General features: G+C 41.3%; 1 protein-coding gene across 1 annotated transcript in view; it reads left to right on the top strand.

The window, feature by feature from the left end:
* COL22A1 (collagen type XXII alpha 1 chain) overlaps positions 1–19,216 on the top strand; it is a 200,630-nt gene that overhangs the window by 46,596 nt on the left and 134,818 nt on the right. The window contains exons 4-6 of the mRNA XM_069005532.1: positions 9,581–9,692; positions 16,602–16,725; positions 18,736–19,011. Of these exons, the coding sequence (XP_068861633.1) occupies positions 9,581–9,692; positions 16,602–16,725; positions 18,736–19,011 (512 nt within the window). The remainder of the gene's footprint in view (positions 1–9,580; positions 9,693–16,601; positions 16,726–18,735; positions 19,012–19,216) is intronic.

The following is a 19,216-nucleotide window of genomic DNA, read 5'->3' as shown; positions in this document are numbered from 1 at the left end:
TCTCAGTTTTTTCTCAGTCCAAATATTCTAGATTAATTCTCCTTCAGAAATCAGCCCATGGATTTTTAATCAGTGCAAGCTTTCTGGTTATTGTGGACAAATGAGGAGAAGAAGGCATATATGGAATCTTAATAAACTACTCCTAATTCTTGGAGTTAAATTAGTCTGTCTGATAAGAATTCTCTGTGATGACAGCTGTGGCCAGGTTTTGGGGTAGTGGTAGGTCTAATCTGTTTTGTATTGGTCACCTGGCATAAGCAACCATGACAGTCTCTTAAAGAGTAGTCCCTACCCGCTTTCATATTAGGCCTTGTTCATCACACCTAAAATTACTGGGAATATTTTAATTTTCATGGAAAAATAGCTTATTGGTCGAGTTTTCCTATAGCCCAGACAGCGTTACAAGGAGAATCTAGCAGGTCTTAGTAAGATGTTTTTCCTTAAATATATTTTCCTACCTTAAAAATAATACTTCCTGCTTGTACAGAGGTCCTCCCCTCCCCACTGCTTTCCCAAGGGATGACTTTGCAGATGTGCCACTTGATGGTTTTCTGGAGGAACACAGAGCACCTTGACACCTGAGGAACTCAAAAGAGGCCTTCAAAATAGAGGAACTAATTAAAACCAGAACCTAATACAAATAGTCCCAGGAAAATTCATCTGGTTCAAGGCTATCTGGCACACAAAGGACATCAAAGGAGTAATGAACTCCTGTTTAATCTTGTAAATCACTAGAGCAGGAAAGGAGCTGAAAGAGGGTCTGTGGCAGCAAGCCGAATGTCCATCACTGAGAAAATGGAGATGACTTCAACACAAGAAAAGCCTTCAGTAAAGAGGCAAAGAGTTCAGTGTCAAAACCACCTTTCAGTCTTGTTCAATATGCCACTTGCAACTGTTTGAAAACTGAGAGGCAAAAGGGTAAGAGAGAAGCAGGGGACTGATGTAGATAAACAGAACCATGCATCACATAAAGTGGTGTGTTATTAACATGGGATCAGGTGTTGAAAGGTGCTGCCTCAGAGGCAGCTGCTGTATACATTAATTTATTTCCTGTTTTTACAGCAGGCTGGAGGTTAGATTACAACAGCCTTTACACAGGGTGGGGTGGCTAGAATTGTGTATTCACTTACTTGCTTCTGTTTTTTATTTCTCTCTCATACTGCATCTTTGGCCTAATTTTCTTATTGGTTTATGTTCATTTTATATTTCCTGAAGTGTTATCTTTTCTTTCCTGTGTAAAGATACCAAGTGCTGTATTTTTCTCCTCTGTTTTGGCTGAAACTTTAGACTGATGTTTCTGAAACAGTGGCCCCATACTTCAGTCCAGTGACTGCCTGCTCACCTGCCTCACTGCCTCTGGAAGATTGCTCCTTTTTGAAGTATTACTCCATTATATACCTCAAGTAAGGTTTCTGCTCCTCATAATCCCAAATGTGGATTGGTGCTCAAGCTGAGATCAAACTCCTTTTTGTGGTCTGCATGGGACTCTTGGGGCTTGTTCCTTTCCTGGGGCCAAGGAAAAGTAGAAATTGTGTCTTCCAGTGCTGTGATGCAGAAGAAGCAAACCAGGATCAGTAAACCAACAGCCTGAGTGGTGGCATCATGTACTGGGGTAAATCTGATATATAAATTTTATAAAATTGAGACCATCTAAAATGTGCTCTAAGCCAAATTATTTGAGTATGACCTAGAAGGTAGTAGGCTTGCTGGAAGATACCTTCTTCATGCTGGTGTAAGACCTGTTCCCCCTGCTTCAGCATTAGGTTAAGCTCTAGCTGCTCTCCCTGCTGGAATCTGGGGATCTAGTGAGAAGAAAGTTGGGTCAGCATGAAGTGTTGCTTGAATCCCAGCTGGAACATTACTGGAAACAAAGGTTAATAGCAAGAACCTCTTTAAAGCACTCTTGAGGCCCTTAATCTACAGACTCTGGAAAGCTTTATAGTTCCAAAATTCCCTTGCAAGCTTCTTGTAAAATTTAGCTAACAAATTTTTTTAATGACCTGTTCAACCCATTTAGTCGTCATTACAGTGCTTCATGCAGGGCATGTGGGCAGCCAATAAATCTCTGGTTTGTTCCTCCAGAGGTGCAGTCCTTAATGCTTTGGGGGTAAGTCAGGGAACCACTGCGGACTGATGATGCTGAATCAAACTGCTGGGAGAGCTGAATGGGGGTTGAATTACCCACGCAAAAATGAGCTGTTCCTTTTTCCATTTTTGCTGAAGAGGTGGAATACAGGGAAATAAACAGGGCAAGAAGACAGAACTCATATCCTTTGTTAGTCTTTGGAAAGAATTTCTTCTGACAGCCAAAAATAGTTGGGGAAAAAAAATATTCCAGACAACTACTTTCTTTCAAACCCCTTTATACAAACATTTGCAATGCCACAGGTCTAAAGAGTGTGAGCTGCAAGACTCATGCACCTGCACTTGTGCAAGGTGTTTGACACAAGCATGACCTGCTTGTCTCTAAATTGGAGAGACATGGATTGGGTAGACGGACCACTCAGATAAAGAGCTGGATGGGTTGGCATTCAAACTGTCGTGGTCAATGGCTCAATGTCTGAGTGGAAACCAGCGATGACTGGTATCCCTTGGGGTTGGTATTGGGGCTGACACTGTTTGACATTTTTTTGGTGACATGGGCAGTGGGATTGAGGCACCCTCAGCAAGTTTGCTGAGCACACCAAGCTGTGAGTGCAGTCACACACTGGAAGAAGGGGATCCAGAGGGACCTGGACAGGCTGGAGAGGTGGAGCTGAACCTTATGAAGTTCAGCAAGGCCAAATATGAGGTCCTACGCGTGAGTCAGAGAATGTATTGATTGCAGCCCTGAGGAGAAGGACTGGGGGGTGCTGGTGGATGAGAAGCTCAACATGTCTCAGCCATGTGCACTTGCAGCCCAAAAAGCCAGTCATGTCCTGGGCTGTATCCAAAGCCACATGGAGAGCAGGAGGGGATTATGCTCCTATATTCTGTCCTCATGAGACCCCATCTGACATGCTGCTCTGGGATACCCATCATAAGAAGGATGTGGAACTGTGGGAGGAAGTCCAGAGGAGGCCAGAAATATGCTCAGAGAACCTCTGCTTTGAAGACAGGCTGAGAGATCTGGGGATGCTCAGCCAGGAGAAGAGAGGGGGCCAAGGACACCTTCTTACAACCTTCAGTACTTAAAGGGGGCCGATAAGAAAGCTGGAGAGAGACATTTTAAAAATGCAAGGGGTGGTTGGACAAGGGGAAATGGCTTCAAACAGAAAGAGTGTAGGTTTAGATTAGATGTGGTAGAAAATCCTTGGAGATGGAGATTTAAAATTATGCCTAAAATCTGATACTCAGCTCTTGACAGGGTTTCCTTTCCTGTGGAGGAAGAAATGCCAGGAACAGCAAAAATACTGTAGCAGATGATGGCTACTATGACAATAACAGCAATGCATGCTGAATAAAGTCAGTGGCCCCCCTTTGGGATTTGGATACTTTTGCTTCTATCCCAGCCCTGAACTGAGGCACAAATAGCCTCTTTCAACGCAGAGCACTGTGGAAGACAAGGATGCTGAATGTTTAGATACAGGAGAAAAAAAAAATAACTCTCGTCTATACTCTGCCTTCACATAACTAATTTGCCAGACCTATCTCATTGAATTCACCATGTAACCTTATCTTATGGCATGATAGCATATATTTTTTTCTCTTTTTTTTAGAGTCTATATTAGCACAGAAAATAACTAAGATAGGTAACAAAAACTAGGGCTCTTTACAGTGGCAATAACCTTGCAGACCATGCTGGAAGAATTAAAAGGGACACTGAGGGCATACAGGCTCTTCCTTGTGGTCACAGGCAATCCGTGAAAACTTAACTTTCAAGAGTGCAGAAATGTTAGACAAGATCATGTATTTGCTGGAAGACTCCCAGGTGCTACTGTTTTTCATAGGAATTTATACACTGCTCTGGTGTACAATAAAGTTTAGTGCTGTTGACTATCCTCCAGTAAAAGTAACGTGTGCTATTTTATCACAGGCTGTACAGATTGCTGTTTTCAGAAGTGTCAGTGAACCAGCAGGTGATGACAACCTCCCTGATCTTGGCTACTGGTGATATTTCATCAATGCATTGGGAAGGCTGATAATTCAGCTGGGAGGCTGAGCAAAACCAGAGTCAGGAGCATTTACTGCAAAAGCTGCTTTGTTTGATATTAGTGCTCATGGCTGGCAATCCACTGTAGTAAATATATTCCAGACTCCACACTTGAGGCTGTTATGTCCAGTGCCTTTCCTGATTCCTTTCTCAACCACTTTCCACATTCCTCTCCAGGTTGTTTTCTCACCAAAAACTTTCACAATTAGAAGTATCCCACTTTTTCCCCCTGTGAGTGTTATCTTGGGACCCTTGGGAACACAAAGCAAGAGACTTTTTTCAGAATCTTCTTTGGGAAAAATAAGAAGTCAGTGATTCTGTGCTGCTTTGAGAAGCCTTTCCAAATGTACACACTGCTGTGTTTTGTGGCTATTAAATATTACATTTTTTACTCTCTTTTTCTGGATTTGGATGCTGTTTTTATTTTGTGGGGTTTTTGCCCCTGAAGACAGAACAATCAGGAAAATCTCAACATACACATGAGCTGCCACCATGCTGCCCATATCAGATCCTTAATGGAGCCAGGCAGAAATCCAGCTCATATTCAGGGCAACCAACCATGGCCCCTTTAGTCAAGTCTTCAGATAATTATCTTAAAATAAAGGTTGTAGGATGATGGGATGAATACAGAGTTGTTGGATCATGCTTTGGCCATGCTTTAAGGTGCTGGGTGCAGTGTGGACATTTGTCCTGTAAAAGAGAATCTGGCTGCACATTACAGTTAGATGATGTATAAATTGTCCAGTGCCAAGGTTTGCCATCTTCTCCCTGCAGCAGAAAGATCTGGGTGTGTTTTCTGATTCTGGAAAACAGGCTGCTTCCTGTAAGGGGGTTATAACTCTTCGGGGTGACACATTCGGCTGATTTGATCAGCAGAGCAGTGCATAAGAAATTACTTTTCAAGCCAAGTATACTGTTACAAATCTGAGCTTCTCTTTCAGCTCTCTATTTTAATTTTAATATGGACTAAGGTCTGCTGCTTTTCAGGAGATGTAATCATGTTAGAGGGTTTCAGTGGCCCCATATTGTTTTAGAAGCTCTAATGAAGTAAGAGGCTTAAGATCAAAGAGCATCTTACTAAATGCCATGTTTATGGCATTACTGATTAAGCAGTTCATGAGCCAATTGGGAAACCACACCTGCCCTGTAACACAAAAAGCCACCTTTTAAATCAAAGCAGCTGAGAACAAGAAAATCCTACCTTTTCACCCTGTGCTTGAGCATGGTACAATAGGTAACAGCAACTTTGTCCTTGCTAATTCAGGCAGGTCTGTTCTTCCCCATTCACTTGTAGAGATGACTGGGAAGTTTGGGAAGTGGCATCTCACTCTCCATATGCCACTGACAATATGGTGCCTCCTTGGTGGTGGGAAAACCAATGAACAGACTGTACTTCTGCTGTAACTCCAGCACAGAAATGCTGTGTGACACATTTAACTGTTTGGGGAAAGATCTCATTGAGCAGTTTGTCCACTGCTAGTGGACAAACACTGCTAGGTGAAATGTCCTGGTCAGGTGGTGCAGAAATGATCACAGCATTGCTTATTTTTTTACATTAATATTGTTGTTCAGGATTAAAAAGTCAAAATTGAAGGCTTCATGCTGTGTCCCTCACAATACCAGCTCCATTCCTGAAGTCAAAGGAAAATAATCCATGCAAAATTCTTCCAGGCACATGAAGTAAACAAAATTATAGTAATAATAGTAGCAATATTAGTACTAACAGTAGTAATACTACTATTAGTGGTAGTGGTAATAGTAATGGTAATAATATATTTGCTTGTCCTTCAGCTGAAACAATCTTAGAGGTTCCTTTAATTCATAAATTCATTTTTAGGTTTGCCTAGGTGTTTTCTTTCCAGTTCCACTTGAGTAATCTGCCTTTACTACTTTCTCAGCTGACATAACAATATTTTGGGTTTGTTTGTTTGTTCTTCAGAAGTGATTTTGAAAATCATAGCTGGTTAATCAAGCTGAATTTAAAAATCTGCAATCTTTACTCAGTCCTGATGGCAAATGAGGAAATGTGAATATAAATTATGTGTGATTTGTTAACAGTTTTGTCCTCTTTACCTCTGCTTTACTCACTGCACAAAATGGATAGCATTCCCTATAAGCAGAATACATCTCAGACAGCTTCAGTACTCTGGAAATTCCCATCTGTATGAGCTCCCTCTCCTGTGAATGGAAGGAGGCACTTCCAGGTAGGGGTTCAGCCTGTCTTTAAGATGAGTTGTTTTTAAGATGAATTGTCTTAAAGACTCCTGAATTTCTCTGCTGACTCACAAGGAAACTGAGGAAGCCTGCATCTATCACGTCTCTTTTTCAGACAGCTAAAATGAGGTGAGATGCATCTCATCCTTGTCAGAGTTCTTAATTTTTTTTAGTGTATGGCCTGATGACAAATCTTCTGTAATTCTATTGAAATCTTTCAGCAAGCAAAGTGCCCCTTACCTTTAAGGGCTTTGGTTGTAAATGGAGTATCCAAGAGTAGAGGTTATCTCACCAGTTGGACAATACTTAAATTTGACAGAGAACAAATCAATAGTGTGGTTAAAGTAAAAAAACCCTTTGCTTTTGAGTGTGGACTCTGATACAGCTAAGGACTTGAATTTCAGTGGATCTACATTACATCTTTCAAAAAGCCATCGTCATTCATCAATTAAATAAAAATAGAGAAAGAAATTTTTGATTTGCCAATCCATAATCTGAATAAAAGAAAAAAATGCCATTGTTATTTACTTTTGTGCTTTATCCAATCCTAAATGTAAATGTGATTATGTTGTGAGAGTGTGAGTTATTTTCATTACACCAAGTTCCATTTGCAAAATAGTTTTGATAACCATGTTTATGTTTCATGGAGTTATTTAAGCATTGAAACTGCATTTTGATGGATAATTCAGGGAAAAAAAAAAAGAAGATATTGATTGAATCTGACTCTTGTTTCTACTGGAAAAGCATACTACTGCACACAGCTTCAGAGTTGCTCATGATGTGAACGCTCATTTGAGTTGTCGGAGAAAATGAGAGCAGCTTTGGGCCTGAACTATGGGAAAACTTAGCAGGATGTTCTTGTCACTGTACCTTGCACTTGTGCATTTTTAGCAATGGAGCTTTACAGGACCCATGAGGTGAGCAGGATTTCACAGCTTGAGGCCTCTGGAGACTGGGCATAAGGACGTCACTTGGGCAGCATTTCAGCCTTCACCATCCACAGCTCCTCTCCTGTGAATGGTTAACAATTTCCCTTCCCAGTCAGTGTGGTCTCTTCCTGCCAGCAACACTCAATTGCTTCCCTCAATTCCTGTAGTTGGTGTGGATGATGGATATGTACTGGGCAGAGGAATGAGCTGTATGGACAAGTCATAGTGTTGTTTGTGACAGCCTCATGTTCTGGTATTGATAGCTGCAATCGTGGCTGATTGCAGTGTGTCAGCGGGTGTATCACTGGAGTTGTGCAGAGGTGATTATGAGGTGCAGCCATGAGGCCCTGGAGCATCTTAACTGCTTTATTTGCCCTCCTGAATGCCCAGTAATAACTGAAAATAGAGTGGACAAAAGGGAAAAGCTGTTGACAGCCAGGAAAGTTACTGTAATACTAAAGGCCTCAACTTGGCACCAGACAGCCATTTCTGTCTTTGCAAACAATTAAGAGTATATTTCCTCAGAAAAAGCAATTTCTGCAGAAAAAGGTCCAGAAAATGATGGAAGCTTTACATTTTATTTGCTGTTTGCTATTTTGATTTGCCTAGGCACTGGCCCATGCAAGTTTTTGCACCTATTTATTCATATAAATGTGAAGAATAATATCATTTGGTTGGTGCCTTTTCATGTTGAAGCTGTTTTCAAGCTCTGCAGTGCCTTTCAGCCTGAAAGGTTCATGAAGACAACTAAGAAACCTAAGAATCTTCAGGCTTAATTTCATCAAATAAAAATGTTTATCTATCCTAGAAAACTTTTAAGAGCTCACTAACTGAACAAAGTTGAAAGAACTGCCATAGTTTAAAAGCAACTTATCCAAATAAGCTACACTTATGTCATCAGGTTTGTGTGCTGGAATTACAAAAGCACGAATTAATATGTGCAATTGTGCATATGTGAGGGGGAGAAGATGTGGGAATAGGCTGAATAACATTAAAACACATATTCTCTGCTCAGTTGCTCACAACATGCCTTTTACAGTGCCTTCACCTCTAACTCCACAGAGTGTTTGTTTCTGGGAGTGGCTGATAGTTTGGATTTGCATCCTGTGGAGACAGTTTGGAGATTAAAGCAGGATGTTTGCATCCACACAGTTCCACACCTCCAGGAACCGGATGCATTCATGGCACCATTGCACCCTTCCTGTCCCTCATGGTTTAGCAGCTGGGACTTCATGTCACAAAACCATGTGTTCATTGTGGCTGGGACCATGTTGATACTGGAGCTGTGTAGACTCACTTGTGTGGTTTAGGATTGACCTAAAAATACCTTGTTAGAACAAAGTCAGAAGCTTTAGACAAATGTCTTCCGTCAAGATTCATAGCTCTCAATAATGATAAGTTGATTGTACTGAATTGTATTAAAATGATATGAAAAGTGTATGTAGTCAAGTTTCTTGGACAAGTAGTCTTCAGTAAAGACCTGTACCACTGGAGTGGACACACAGTGGAGGTCCATGAAAAAGATGGAACACCTCCGCTGTGAAAAAAATTTGAGAAGGTTGGGGATGCTCAGCTTGGAGAAGTGAAGGCTCCAGGGGGACTTTCTCATGGCCTTTCAGTATATAAAAGGGCCTTGTAAGGAGGAAAGAGGCCTTTTATCAAGGTCTGTAGTGACAGGACAAGGTGCAACAGTTTTAAGCTGAAAGAGGGTAGATTTAGATCAGAGATAAAGAACTAAATTTTTACAATGAGGGTGAGGAGACACTAGACTAGGTTGCCCAGAGAAGCTGTGACTGCCCCATCTCTGGAAGTGTTCAAGACCAGGTTGGATGGGGCTTGGAGCAATCTGGGCTAGTGGAAGGTATCCCTGCCCATGGCAGAGGGATTGGAACTAGATGATCTTTGAAGGTCCCTTCCAACCCAGAACATTCTGTGTTTTCTATTAGTCTATAGGCTAGACTAATAGAAATAGCACTATAGTGCTTCAGCCTGCACTTGTGCATTTTTCTCCATGGGAGTTAATGAATTATGCAGCATTTTTCAGGATGTTGTGGCAATGCAAATATTAGCTACTGATTTCTGGAAAACACTGTTCATGCCTGTGGCAGCTTGAATTTAAGCTTGGTTTTGAGTTTTTTGACTGAGAGGATTAGACCATATCAGAATTTTGTTCTGGGTTTTCCCAACAGGAACAAGACTTGTTTCTGAAGTGCAGTTTGTGGGCTAAGAAATCCATGTAGTTACAGTTGGAGGCGTGTCCCACTGCCTGATTAATGTCTTTTATTTATGTTTCTGTAATGGATAGGATTTGACCTGATGGATTCGTTCAGCGTGAAGCAGATTTTTGGAATGAAAGAAGATGGGATTCAGAGTGCTTATGTACGGCTTGGAAGCTTTCCGGTTGTTCAGAAAACTGAGTGAGTACTCTGGGTTTTCACTTTATTCTCATCTGAACGTCTGCCTTACATTATTTGGTTCCTCTAGGTTAACCTTGTAGTAGTTATCTGGTACCTACAGGTTTATTCCTGCTTTGAGCAGCTCTTTCAGTTCAGCTCACAGAATATGCACGACGTGGTCAGGAGTCTCAGCAGTAACTACAGGCTCCATCCTGGCAGAATATGAGCTGTGTTTGGTGTATCTGAGTGGTTCTGAGAAGCAGTATCAAGACATTCACAAAAGAGCTTAGGGCTTCATAAATAGCTTCTAAAGGGAATATTTGGTAGCACTCCCATTGAGATGGAAATTTGCTAAACACAGAGACCAGTTGCTGGTAGACATTGTGACGAGTTAGCAAATACGGGTTCTGGCCTTGTAGAAGAATGAGCAGTTTTTAATCCTGTGTCAGCATGGATTCAGTCCTCAGAGTCTTTTCTGACCTAAGGCTGCCAGTTGTGTCGCAGTCTATCACAAGTGTTTCTTTGGGTTGTCACTTGAGCCCTGCTAGCATTAGCCTTGAAAAGAGTGAGTGCATAATTGCACTGAGTAACTGCGAGCCATAGATTGAATTGTCATCATTAACATTTTTGCAGTAAATTTCTCTGTGCTGGTTTGAACTTCAGCTTAAAAAATCAATAATACTTCTTTTCCTTCTTATGGAGGAGGACTTTTTTTTTTCAATCTGTTTTTAGCTCTTTTACTCAGCTCACTTCATTTTTGAGATTGTCCCATGAATTACATTTGCTTGATTTCACAATATTTTTTTTCATCCTGGAACCAAACAGGATTGATGTACTCTTTTCCCCTCCCTCTCTTTTTCCATGTTAATACACAATTAAAAAAAATAAAAAAGTAAAAATATGACATACTGAGAGGAAAACTGTTTTCTCTAGAGTCCATAAATGATATCAAGTCCAAGGGTAAAGAGTCATGATCAGTGATCTCATTCAACACAGCCAACTAAAATCATCTTAGGTTTGGTATATACATAACTGGTCTGAGTGTGGATGGGAATAAACCATCAACCTATTTCATTTGGATGGGAATAAACCTATTTCATTTGTCTCATTGTGATCTCTGGGTTCTGGGTGATACTATGACAAATAGTGCAATCCTTGGAGTATAAGCAGGAACTGTCATGTATCAGCTGATAATCTTCATATCACACAGCTCAGTCACTGCTGCTGCTGTGCCCAGCCTTAATTTCCATAAGTCATTAGGTAGAAATGGAGTGAATGAAAGTTTGAAGAGCTGTGGAGCAAGTAGGATAGTGATAAATTCAAGAAGTACAGCGTAGACAGGTAAAGTTAGGAAGCAGCCAACAACTGAAGGGATCATTCTTTGTGAGAACCTCTGGGAAATCAAAGCTTGGTTAAGGGTCTTTGAATAAGGGTCATGGTAGACTGAAAGTCAGTGGCTACTTGACATCAAAAACCAGCAGGGAAAAAAGGCATGCTTTTAAGGATGAATGTAATTAACCACTGAAGAAAGTTAGCACAGATTGCAGAGAGTTGTCCATTTGAATCCCTTTTTCAAAGTAAGGATTGAAGTACTTTGTTGTTGTTGTTTCTGTTGTTATTTTCTCAGAAAGACTGAGGGAGTGAAGCCAGACCAACCAGCTGTGATGACTTTCCATCTGCTCAGATTACACCCATTTATTTGTTGTTGCTGTTGTCTTTAAAATAAGCACAATATTTTACGGCCCAGGACAATTAGAAGTAAAACATCCTTAATTAGTAGATTAAAATGAATAAGATTCCTTTTGGATTATTCTGAAACATGGAATTCAAGGAGGACTTTTACATTTTCAGCCTTTTGTATTATAACTTCCACCCTCTTGTATTTTGGGAATGAACCCAAATGGATATAACACCATGGAAGGTGTTTGCATATTTGGTTCATTTTAGCATTTGTTTGCCAGGACTCTGAGATGCTGCACATAGGGTCATTGCTCACAGAAAATGAAATCTTGTAAAGCTCCACAAAACCGATAACTGGAATAATAAACCAAACAAAAACATCTGTTGTGGCTCACAGATAACCTCCAGCAATGTGTAGCAACTGATAGCAACATCTCATAATTAGATACAAAATCATTAACTGAGTAATATATGTGATTCGCTTTATTATCTGCTTAAAGGATTTGTATCCTTTTATACAAGCAATAGTACTTCTACAGAGTGCCAGATTAGCTGTCTGGGAAATGTGCCTACTCATCTTCTGATCTGTAACCTACAACGATGAACTTTCTTCCTCTTTGTGGTGAGGCATCATCTGTGAGCAAGGAAACCCAGCAGCCAGAGCTTGGCTGCAGTCAAGGACCTGATCACTGAAGGACACACAGGTGTCTGTACCTGTCTGAGGACTGGCCCCAAAATCTGGCTGGTGCTTGTCCCCACTCCTCATGTAGCTGGGGCTGTCCTACTCTATGTTCATGGCTTCTCAGTGGATCTTCTGGCCAAAACTGTGCCCCAGACTTCTGGTTTTGGATGCTCAGGCTTGTTTCTCATTACTGGTGTCTTGTCTAATGCCAAGATTTTGGCTCACTCTTTTGTTCTGTCATCTATCTATATCTCCCAGGACCCTCCCCCTGACCATGTCCATTCCTCAGTTTTCTCTTTCCTGGTGCGGTTCCAGCCTGACTGGATCATGATCTTGGCTACGACCTCACAGAATTACCTGATGCTTGATCTAGTCGTGATCTCTTTGCTCTTTATATTGGGATAGTGTTGTACCAATACAGAGTCTTGGGTTGTTTAGGGCATGTATACCTTGGTGTGTATTTCTGGGGACTGTGTCTCCTGACATCAGCTTTGACTGCAGTCACCTGCCTTAGGTTTCTCCATGGGGTCCTGCCCTGGTCTCATCATTTGTCTCCTTCCCAGGGAAGAAATTGTACAAAAAGCTACTGAAACCTCCTACACTGAATATGGAACCTGTTGAAAGTTTCCTTGTTTCTTACTTTTCCCAAACAAATACTTCATATTGAGAACAGCAGAGACAAAAAAGCTTGTTCAGCTTAGAGAAGGGAAGAGTCAGGGAGGGAGTATCTTACCCATGTGTATAAATACCTGATGGGGAGGAAACAAAGACTATGGAGCCAGAATCCTTTTAGTCATATTCATTGACAGGACAAGAAGGAATAGGAACAATTTAAATCCATTAAATCTAAACACAAGAAAAATATTTTTAGATAAGATGATCTCAAGAGGTCCCTCACTGTCTCCTATTTCTAACAAGGTAAAGGAGATAAAGCATGATGGAGGAGGAATGACTGAAGGCTTTTTCAGTCTTGTGGAGAGTAAAGGACTGTAGAGAGAGCAGAGAAACAGAGAAAAGACTGCAGCAAGGAGAGGAGAACAAGTTGTTCACATGGCTTCTTGTGGAAAAAAGTTGTTTTGGGAAAATTAAACTACAGCAAGTGAGATTTAGGATAGATTCCTTTTTTTTACAGCATGTAGAACAGAGAAACACAGGAAGAAATTACCTAGAGAGGTTGTATCTTTTCCATCACTGAGGTTTCTGAAGTAGAAGCCAAAAAGATGCCTGCCAAAGATGTGAGACACATCCTTCCACAGCCTTTTTCCTTTTTCCTTTTTCCTTTTTCCTTTTTCCTTTTTCCTTTTTCCTTTTTCCTTTTTCCTTTTTCCTTTTTCCTTTTTCCTTTTTCCTTTTTTTTTCCTTTTTCCTTTTCTTTTCCTTTTTCGTTTTTCCTCTTTTATTTTTTTCTCCCATCATTCTAAGACCCTCTGGTGATGAGAAGCATATGGAAATGAACTGGCTTTCTCCAACTTGGTTTTGCAGATCTTAGTGGGTTACATTTCATATTAGTGGGTTTTAGCTTTGTAAAATTGGTCAAATTGCTCAAGCACATTAACTACACTCTTCCTCACCAAACACCTATTAGGTACTATTGCATTCAGTGTCTGAAATGAGAACTGATGCTATCATTTTTTCCATAGGGTTATGATAGATGTGGGATCTCAGGCTTATTGTCCCAGATGAAAGCTCTTATTGCAAATTAAAGCATGTGAGGTCGCTATATATTGAAATTCAGCAATGGTTAAAAGAGTTTTCTGCCTTCTTATTAAATTTTTTTCCTTTGTACAAGTTGTGATTCACCTGACCTTGTAGTTGAGTTAATTGACTCTTAGACTAACCTGCAGCACCAGGGGATTATTTTGTCTTGGAGTTTTATTAGGGCCTCTTCTGCAATCTATCCTGTTGTCAGAATTATAGAACAAGGAGCTGGCAGAATGCTCCCTGTCAGTACCAGGCATCCAGCAAAGTTCCACAATATCGATCATCACTTCAGTTCAGCCTTGTGTGAAAGAAGAACATAAAACATTTCTGGATGGGAAATGTTTCTGGGGACAGCAATTCCTGCTCTTGGATCCCCAAGTAAAGCTGAACTTCTAGATGGAGATAGTTTTTAAATGAGGAAATAAGTTAAAACTCCTAAACAAAGTTTTTGTTATTTTTGTAGCAATGCAGCTCTGTAAAACATACAGGGACCCATGACTTCAACAACAGCTTTTGTCACATCTTCAAAGCAATGAGAATCTTTTTAGATTTCCTTTTGGCATGAAACCTTTCTCTGTTGGGAACTTCCATCTGGTTCCTCAGCAGCTTTAAAAATCAGTTGAGGGTGGCAGGTAATGGGTCATTATGGCTTTCTGTCAGTTTAAATCTACTTGATGGACTGTTTGTCAGCCTTGTGTGATGAGGTGTGGCCAGGCTCACAGGGATATTTAGGTACCTAACTCCCAGTTATTTCTGTGGGCATTAAGCACCTGAAAACCCTTTTTGAAATGAAGCTTGCATGATGATATTCCTGTTCCTAGCTCAAAGCTGTCCAGAACCATAAAATTGTTAACTTTGGAAAAGCCCTATAAGGTCACTGAGTCCAACAGTTATCCTACACTTCCACGTTCACCACAAACCATGTTCCCAAGTGCCCAAGTGCCCAAGTGCTTTTATTTCAACATTTTCAGCGATGGCAAATCCACCACTTCCTGAGCAGACAGTTCCAGTGCCTGACCACCTTTTCAGTAAAGAATTTTTTCCTAATATCTAGTTTAAGGCAATCCTCCTTCTGCCTCCTACTTCTGTTCACCTCCAGGTGCTCCTTCTGGTTCTTCTTGTAGCTTTGCTAACTTCCAGGCAACTGGGGCCTCCCTGAATAAAATAACTAGTACCAAAAAGTGAGACAGCCTTGTCTCCTCTCCTAAAGGACGGATTTTGTAGGGGAGCTAGTGGGAGCCTGGTTCAGTTTTCTTTTGTGTTGGAAGAATTCTGAGAGTCTCTGTGTCCCCAGAGGGAAAACCAACTTATAATGGTGCATATCCTGCAGGGGAACTTTATACAGCAAAAGCCATATTAATGGATGAAAACAGAGTGTTCTGAATTTATAACTTGGCTGAAAACATAGGAGATTCAAAGCACAGATTAAAATATGATTGAATATTTTGGCATTAGGAAAGACTGGATCTCAACCTTTGCTGCAATTGCAAAACAGTATTCTGGAAATTTTGAGGACTGTTTGCTTTTAATACAATTAAAGGCCTCTAGTTCTGTGTGCCTTGAACTGTGCCAATTTCTGCATAGTGATGGATTATGTCAACTATTCATTAAGACAATATCTTCATAGTTTGCTCTTCATTAATTGCTGTCATTATGTTTTTTTTTTCTATCGAGTGTTTATGCCTGACTGCTCAGATATCCTGAAGCAAAGACATATTTGGGAAGGGTTTCTTTAGGAATGATGAAAGGAGCAGGTTGGCTTGAGCATGAAGAACAATGTTAACTGGGACTCTTCAGGTGGGAAAAGAGGTGGCTTAGAGGCATTACAAACAAAGTTTGAAAAATCATGGGTGGTATAAAAGATAGAAAAAGAATGGGTTCATTGTGCTGTCCCTGATAAGAACTGAGTTAGTACCTAAACAAACAGGAGGATGCCCATCATACAACGGGCAGCAGAGGGGGATTCCTTGTCAAGGGAGGTTGTGAATGTCATAAGTCTATCTGAGTTCAAGAGGAGGATGCAGAAGTCTAAATGAGATAAATCCATAAAAATTTATTGATATAGAAATTTAATTTGTCTCTGAATTAAACTCCTGGATTCCAAAGATCTGGAGGTAGGAGAGAGATGTTTTTTCTGTTCATTCTTGTTCTTAGGCATCCAATAATGGCTAATAACAAAAAAAATAGTAATACTGGATTAGTTATCCCTTCTGTCCAGCCCTGCATCCCTATGTTATGCCAGGTTTTTATGCTGGAGCAGAGAAAAGCAGTGTTGGATTTGGTTACTTCATATGTTTAGTTACATGCAGGGGTTGTGGTGTCAGGCTGAGTAAATTTCTGCCTGATGTGTTTGCAATGTTTGATTTCAGAAGCTTCTGTTATCCAGGGCCACCAGCTAAGGAATATCTTGGAAAGACATGAGCTGTAGTGCCTGTTTTGGGACAGATATTATAATGTTGTTGCTATAATTTGATGTCTTTATAGAAGGTTTTGGGTGCTCCTGGCCATTTTCAGAAGTCACAGGTCTCCAGTGCATCTGGAGCAGAACAGAATTATTTACACGTTGTGTGAGTGGAAGCATGAAGTGAAAAACAACCTTTTTAACATGATGGATACTCAACTGCAGATTTCTGTTACATTTTATCCAGTTTGAGAGCTTCACCATTGGAATGATAAAAGGGCTCCACAAAGACAGAACCTGGAGGGCACAAGCTCATGTTCATCTCTCTCCAGGCTTCCAAATAAAGCAGATTTTTTAGGAACTATGATACTTTTAGAAAGTGTTGCTGGGACATGGAGAGAATTTTAGATGTTCTGCTCTTCACTGCTAAGCCTGATACATTGCTCTTTTTCCCCTCCCGTGCCAGGGATGTATTTCCACAAGGCCTGCCTGATGAATATGCCTTTGTAACTACTTTCAAATTCCGGAAGGCTTCCAGGAAAGAAGACTGGTATATCTGGCAGATTATAGACAAGTACGGCATACCCCAGGTAAGAGGCCCTTTTGCAGACAGCAGGAACATCCTTCTTTTTTTTTTTTTTTTTGCCATGAGCTAATTTTTTTGCCTTAACCTCCCAGTCCTTTTTCTTATGAACTAGTAAAAATCCTGTTACTTTTTTGCTGCATTTTGCTGAAAATCTTTTACTTTTAGTTCAAACCCTGAAGAAAGGTTTGTATACACCTTGGTTCTTATTAGTATGCAGGTAAATGTGTTAGTTGGAAAGGGGGACAAAAAAATACCATCCTTGCTCTTGAAACTAGTGTTGGGTTTTTGGTTGTTTTGTTCAGACAGTTCTGCTTAGGGAAAATATTTTGCCTGCTTGGAAAGAGATGTCGCAGAGATGTACTACAGAGTAGTGAATTATGTCAGGTTTTGCCAGACTTTTAGGTATCCTGTAAATTATGGGTTCGTGTTCTGGATGTGGGTGTAACACCTATTATAGCTCCGTAACCCTGAGTCCTGACTGCTGCACAATTTGATTTAATAATTTTTTTTCCAAGTACTTTCAGGTTCTCAGGAAAAAAATACTATAAGTGTGTACTAAAGGGCTGTCTGTCCCTACACATGTTCTTAGCAGCTTGGTAGAGTTTAGGTTTTTGATGGTACTTCAGAGGGAGTGGTTTGGATGGGCTGTACATTTTTCTGCTCAGCACCAAATATAGTGGTGATAGCATTACCTAGGACTCTAACATGGGCTGTCAGCATGGGCTCACATAGTTAAAATAATTCAATATTACTGCTTTGGGACTGGTATTTAAAAGGATTTTGGGAGCTCTCAGTGAAGGATAGGTGCAGTTTGAAGAATTAGATAACTGGATTTGAGACAATGGTAAAAGGTTTATATGAAAGCTATTATCAGCTGCACTTTGTTAAATGAAATGTGGTTTACTGTGCCACATGCATTCCTAGTTGCTGCAGAGTGAGAATGTGTGAATCACTTAGTATTTCTAGAAGAAAGTTGAAAGCTTGAGCTGCTCAAGTGAGAAGAGAAAAAAACACTCAATATTTCCAGTAATAATTTCAAAAGTGCCTTAAATTGTGGTGCCAGAAGTGCCTTGGAGCCCCATCAGCCTCCTTTCATGTAAAGTTGGTTGTGGTTTGGCCACTCCCTTGCAGACCTGCACAGTTCAGAGATGCAGACACTCCTGAGCCAACAGTGATCCGCGCTGGCATTCCCAGCCAGAGCAGTGCTCAGCTGCACAGAGAAGTTGGGTCAGATGTGGAGTCAGCCTACCCCGGGCTCCTCACATCACTCACAGCTTGGTGCCAAGGTGGCCCAAACTCCTTCCAGCCCTGCAGCTTGTGGATATACCACTCCTGGCTCTGCCTGCTCCATTCCCTGCTGCTTGCTGGTAACTGCCTGACTTTGGTGAAAGAAGATCCAATTTGTAAATGAACTCAAAGTCGCATGTCTTCAAAACCTATTTTTGCCTGCTCTGTAGCTTGCAGGACAGGGGGATGGGGTGTAGCTGTAGTTTTCTATTCAAAGCACCTGAAATAAAGTGTGGGCAGTGCCACAGCTCAGCAGGCTGGTTTCATACCAGGCAGTGAGGTATTTTTTCATATCCCAGGGGACAGTTGAGGGCGTATGATGGGAGTAAAAAGCCTGCTGGGAAGTAGTGGGGCAGTACACGGGATAGAGGAATCCAAACCAGGTCTGGCTTTGTACCTTTGTGGAGGTGCCCCTGAGCTGTGTTACCACCCAGCCACAGCAGCAAGGTGGCCTGTGCTGAAACCATGCCAAGGGTTGTACTCACAGGAGGAGGCTTTAGCTGGTCATGGGTCTGCACCAAAACCTGTGCAGCCCCATCTTATTTACCAGCACAGGTATAGGCTCCCTGTCCACATCTCCCACTAAATTTTGTCCTCTGCTCTTTGCTTGGGCTTCTCACCACAGCCTGTGCCATCCCTGGCTTTGGGGTGTTGGTGGTAGTGGAAAGCAGCCAGGAGGAAGGAAAAGGCTTTCTTCCTTAGCAAACCCCCTTCTGTTTCCTCGCAGGTCTCGATCCGGCTGGATGGAGAGAACAAAGCTGTGGAGTACAACGCCGTTGGACTCACCAAGGACGCTGTCAGGGTGGTCTTCCGAAACACACGGGTCAGTGACCTGTTTGACCGCAACTGGCACAAAATCGCCCTCAGCATCCAGGCCAAGGCTGTCTCGCTGTACATAGACTGCAAGCTGGTGCAGATGCTGCCCATTGAAGACAGGGAGAACATTGACATTCAGGGAAAGACTGTGATTGGCAAACGCTTGTATGACAGTGTCCCCATTGATGTAAGTACTGCACTTGCTGATTAGAGCTGGGGTAACATTCAGCTTTGGGTTTGCAGCCTGTGAATGAGTGGGGTTTTGGGGGTTATGTTGTAATCGACCCTTTTCCTGAGGCAGCATTGCTGAAATGCTGCCAGTGTTACATAGCAAAGACAGATTGGCACCTTATGATGTACAGGACTTGCTGTATTTTTATGTGAGACTGTAT

The sequence above is a fragment of the Aphelocoma coerulescens genome, chromosome 2 (assembly GCF_041296385.1).
Source record: "Aphelocoma coerulescens isolate FSJ_1873_10779 chromosome 2, UR_Acoe_1.0, whole genome shotgun sequence".
NCBI lineage: Eukaryota > Metazoa > Chordata > Aves > Passeriformes > Corvidae > Aphelocoma > Aphelocoma coerulescens.
Note: the sequence above shows the minus strand (reverse complement) of the source record. Positions and strands in the feature narration are given on the sequence as shown.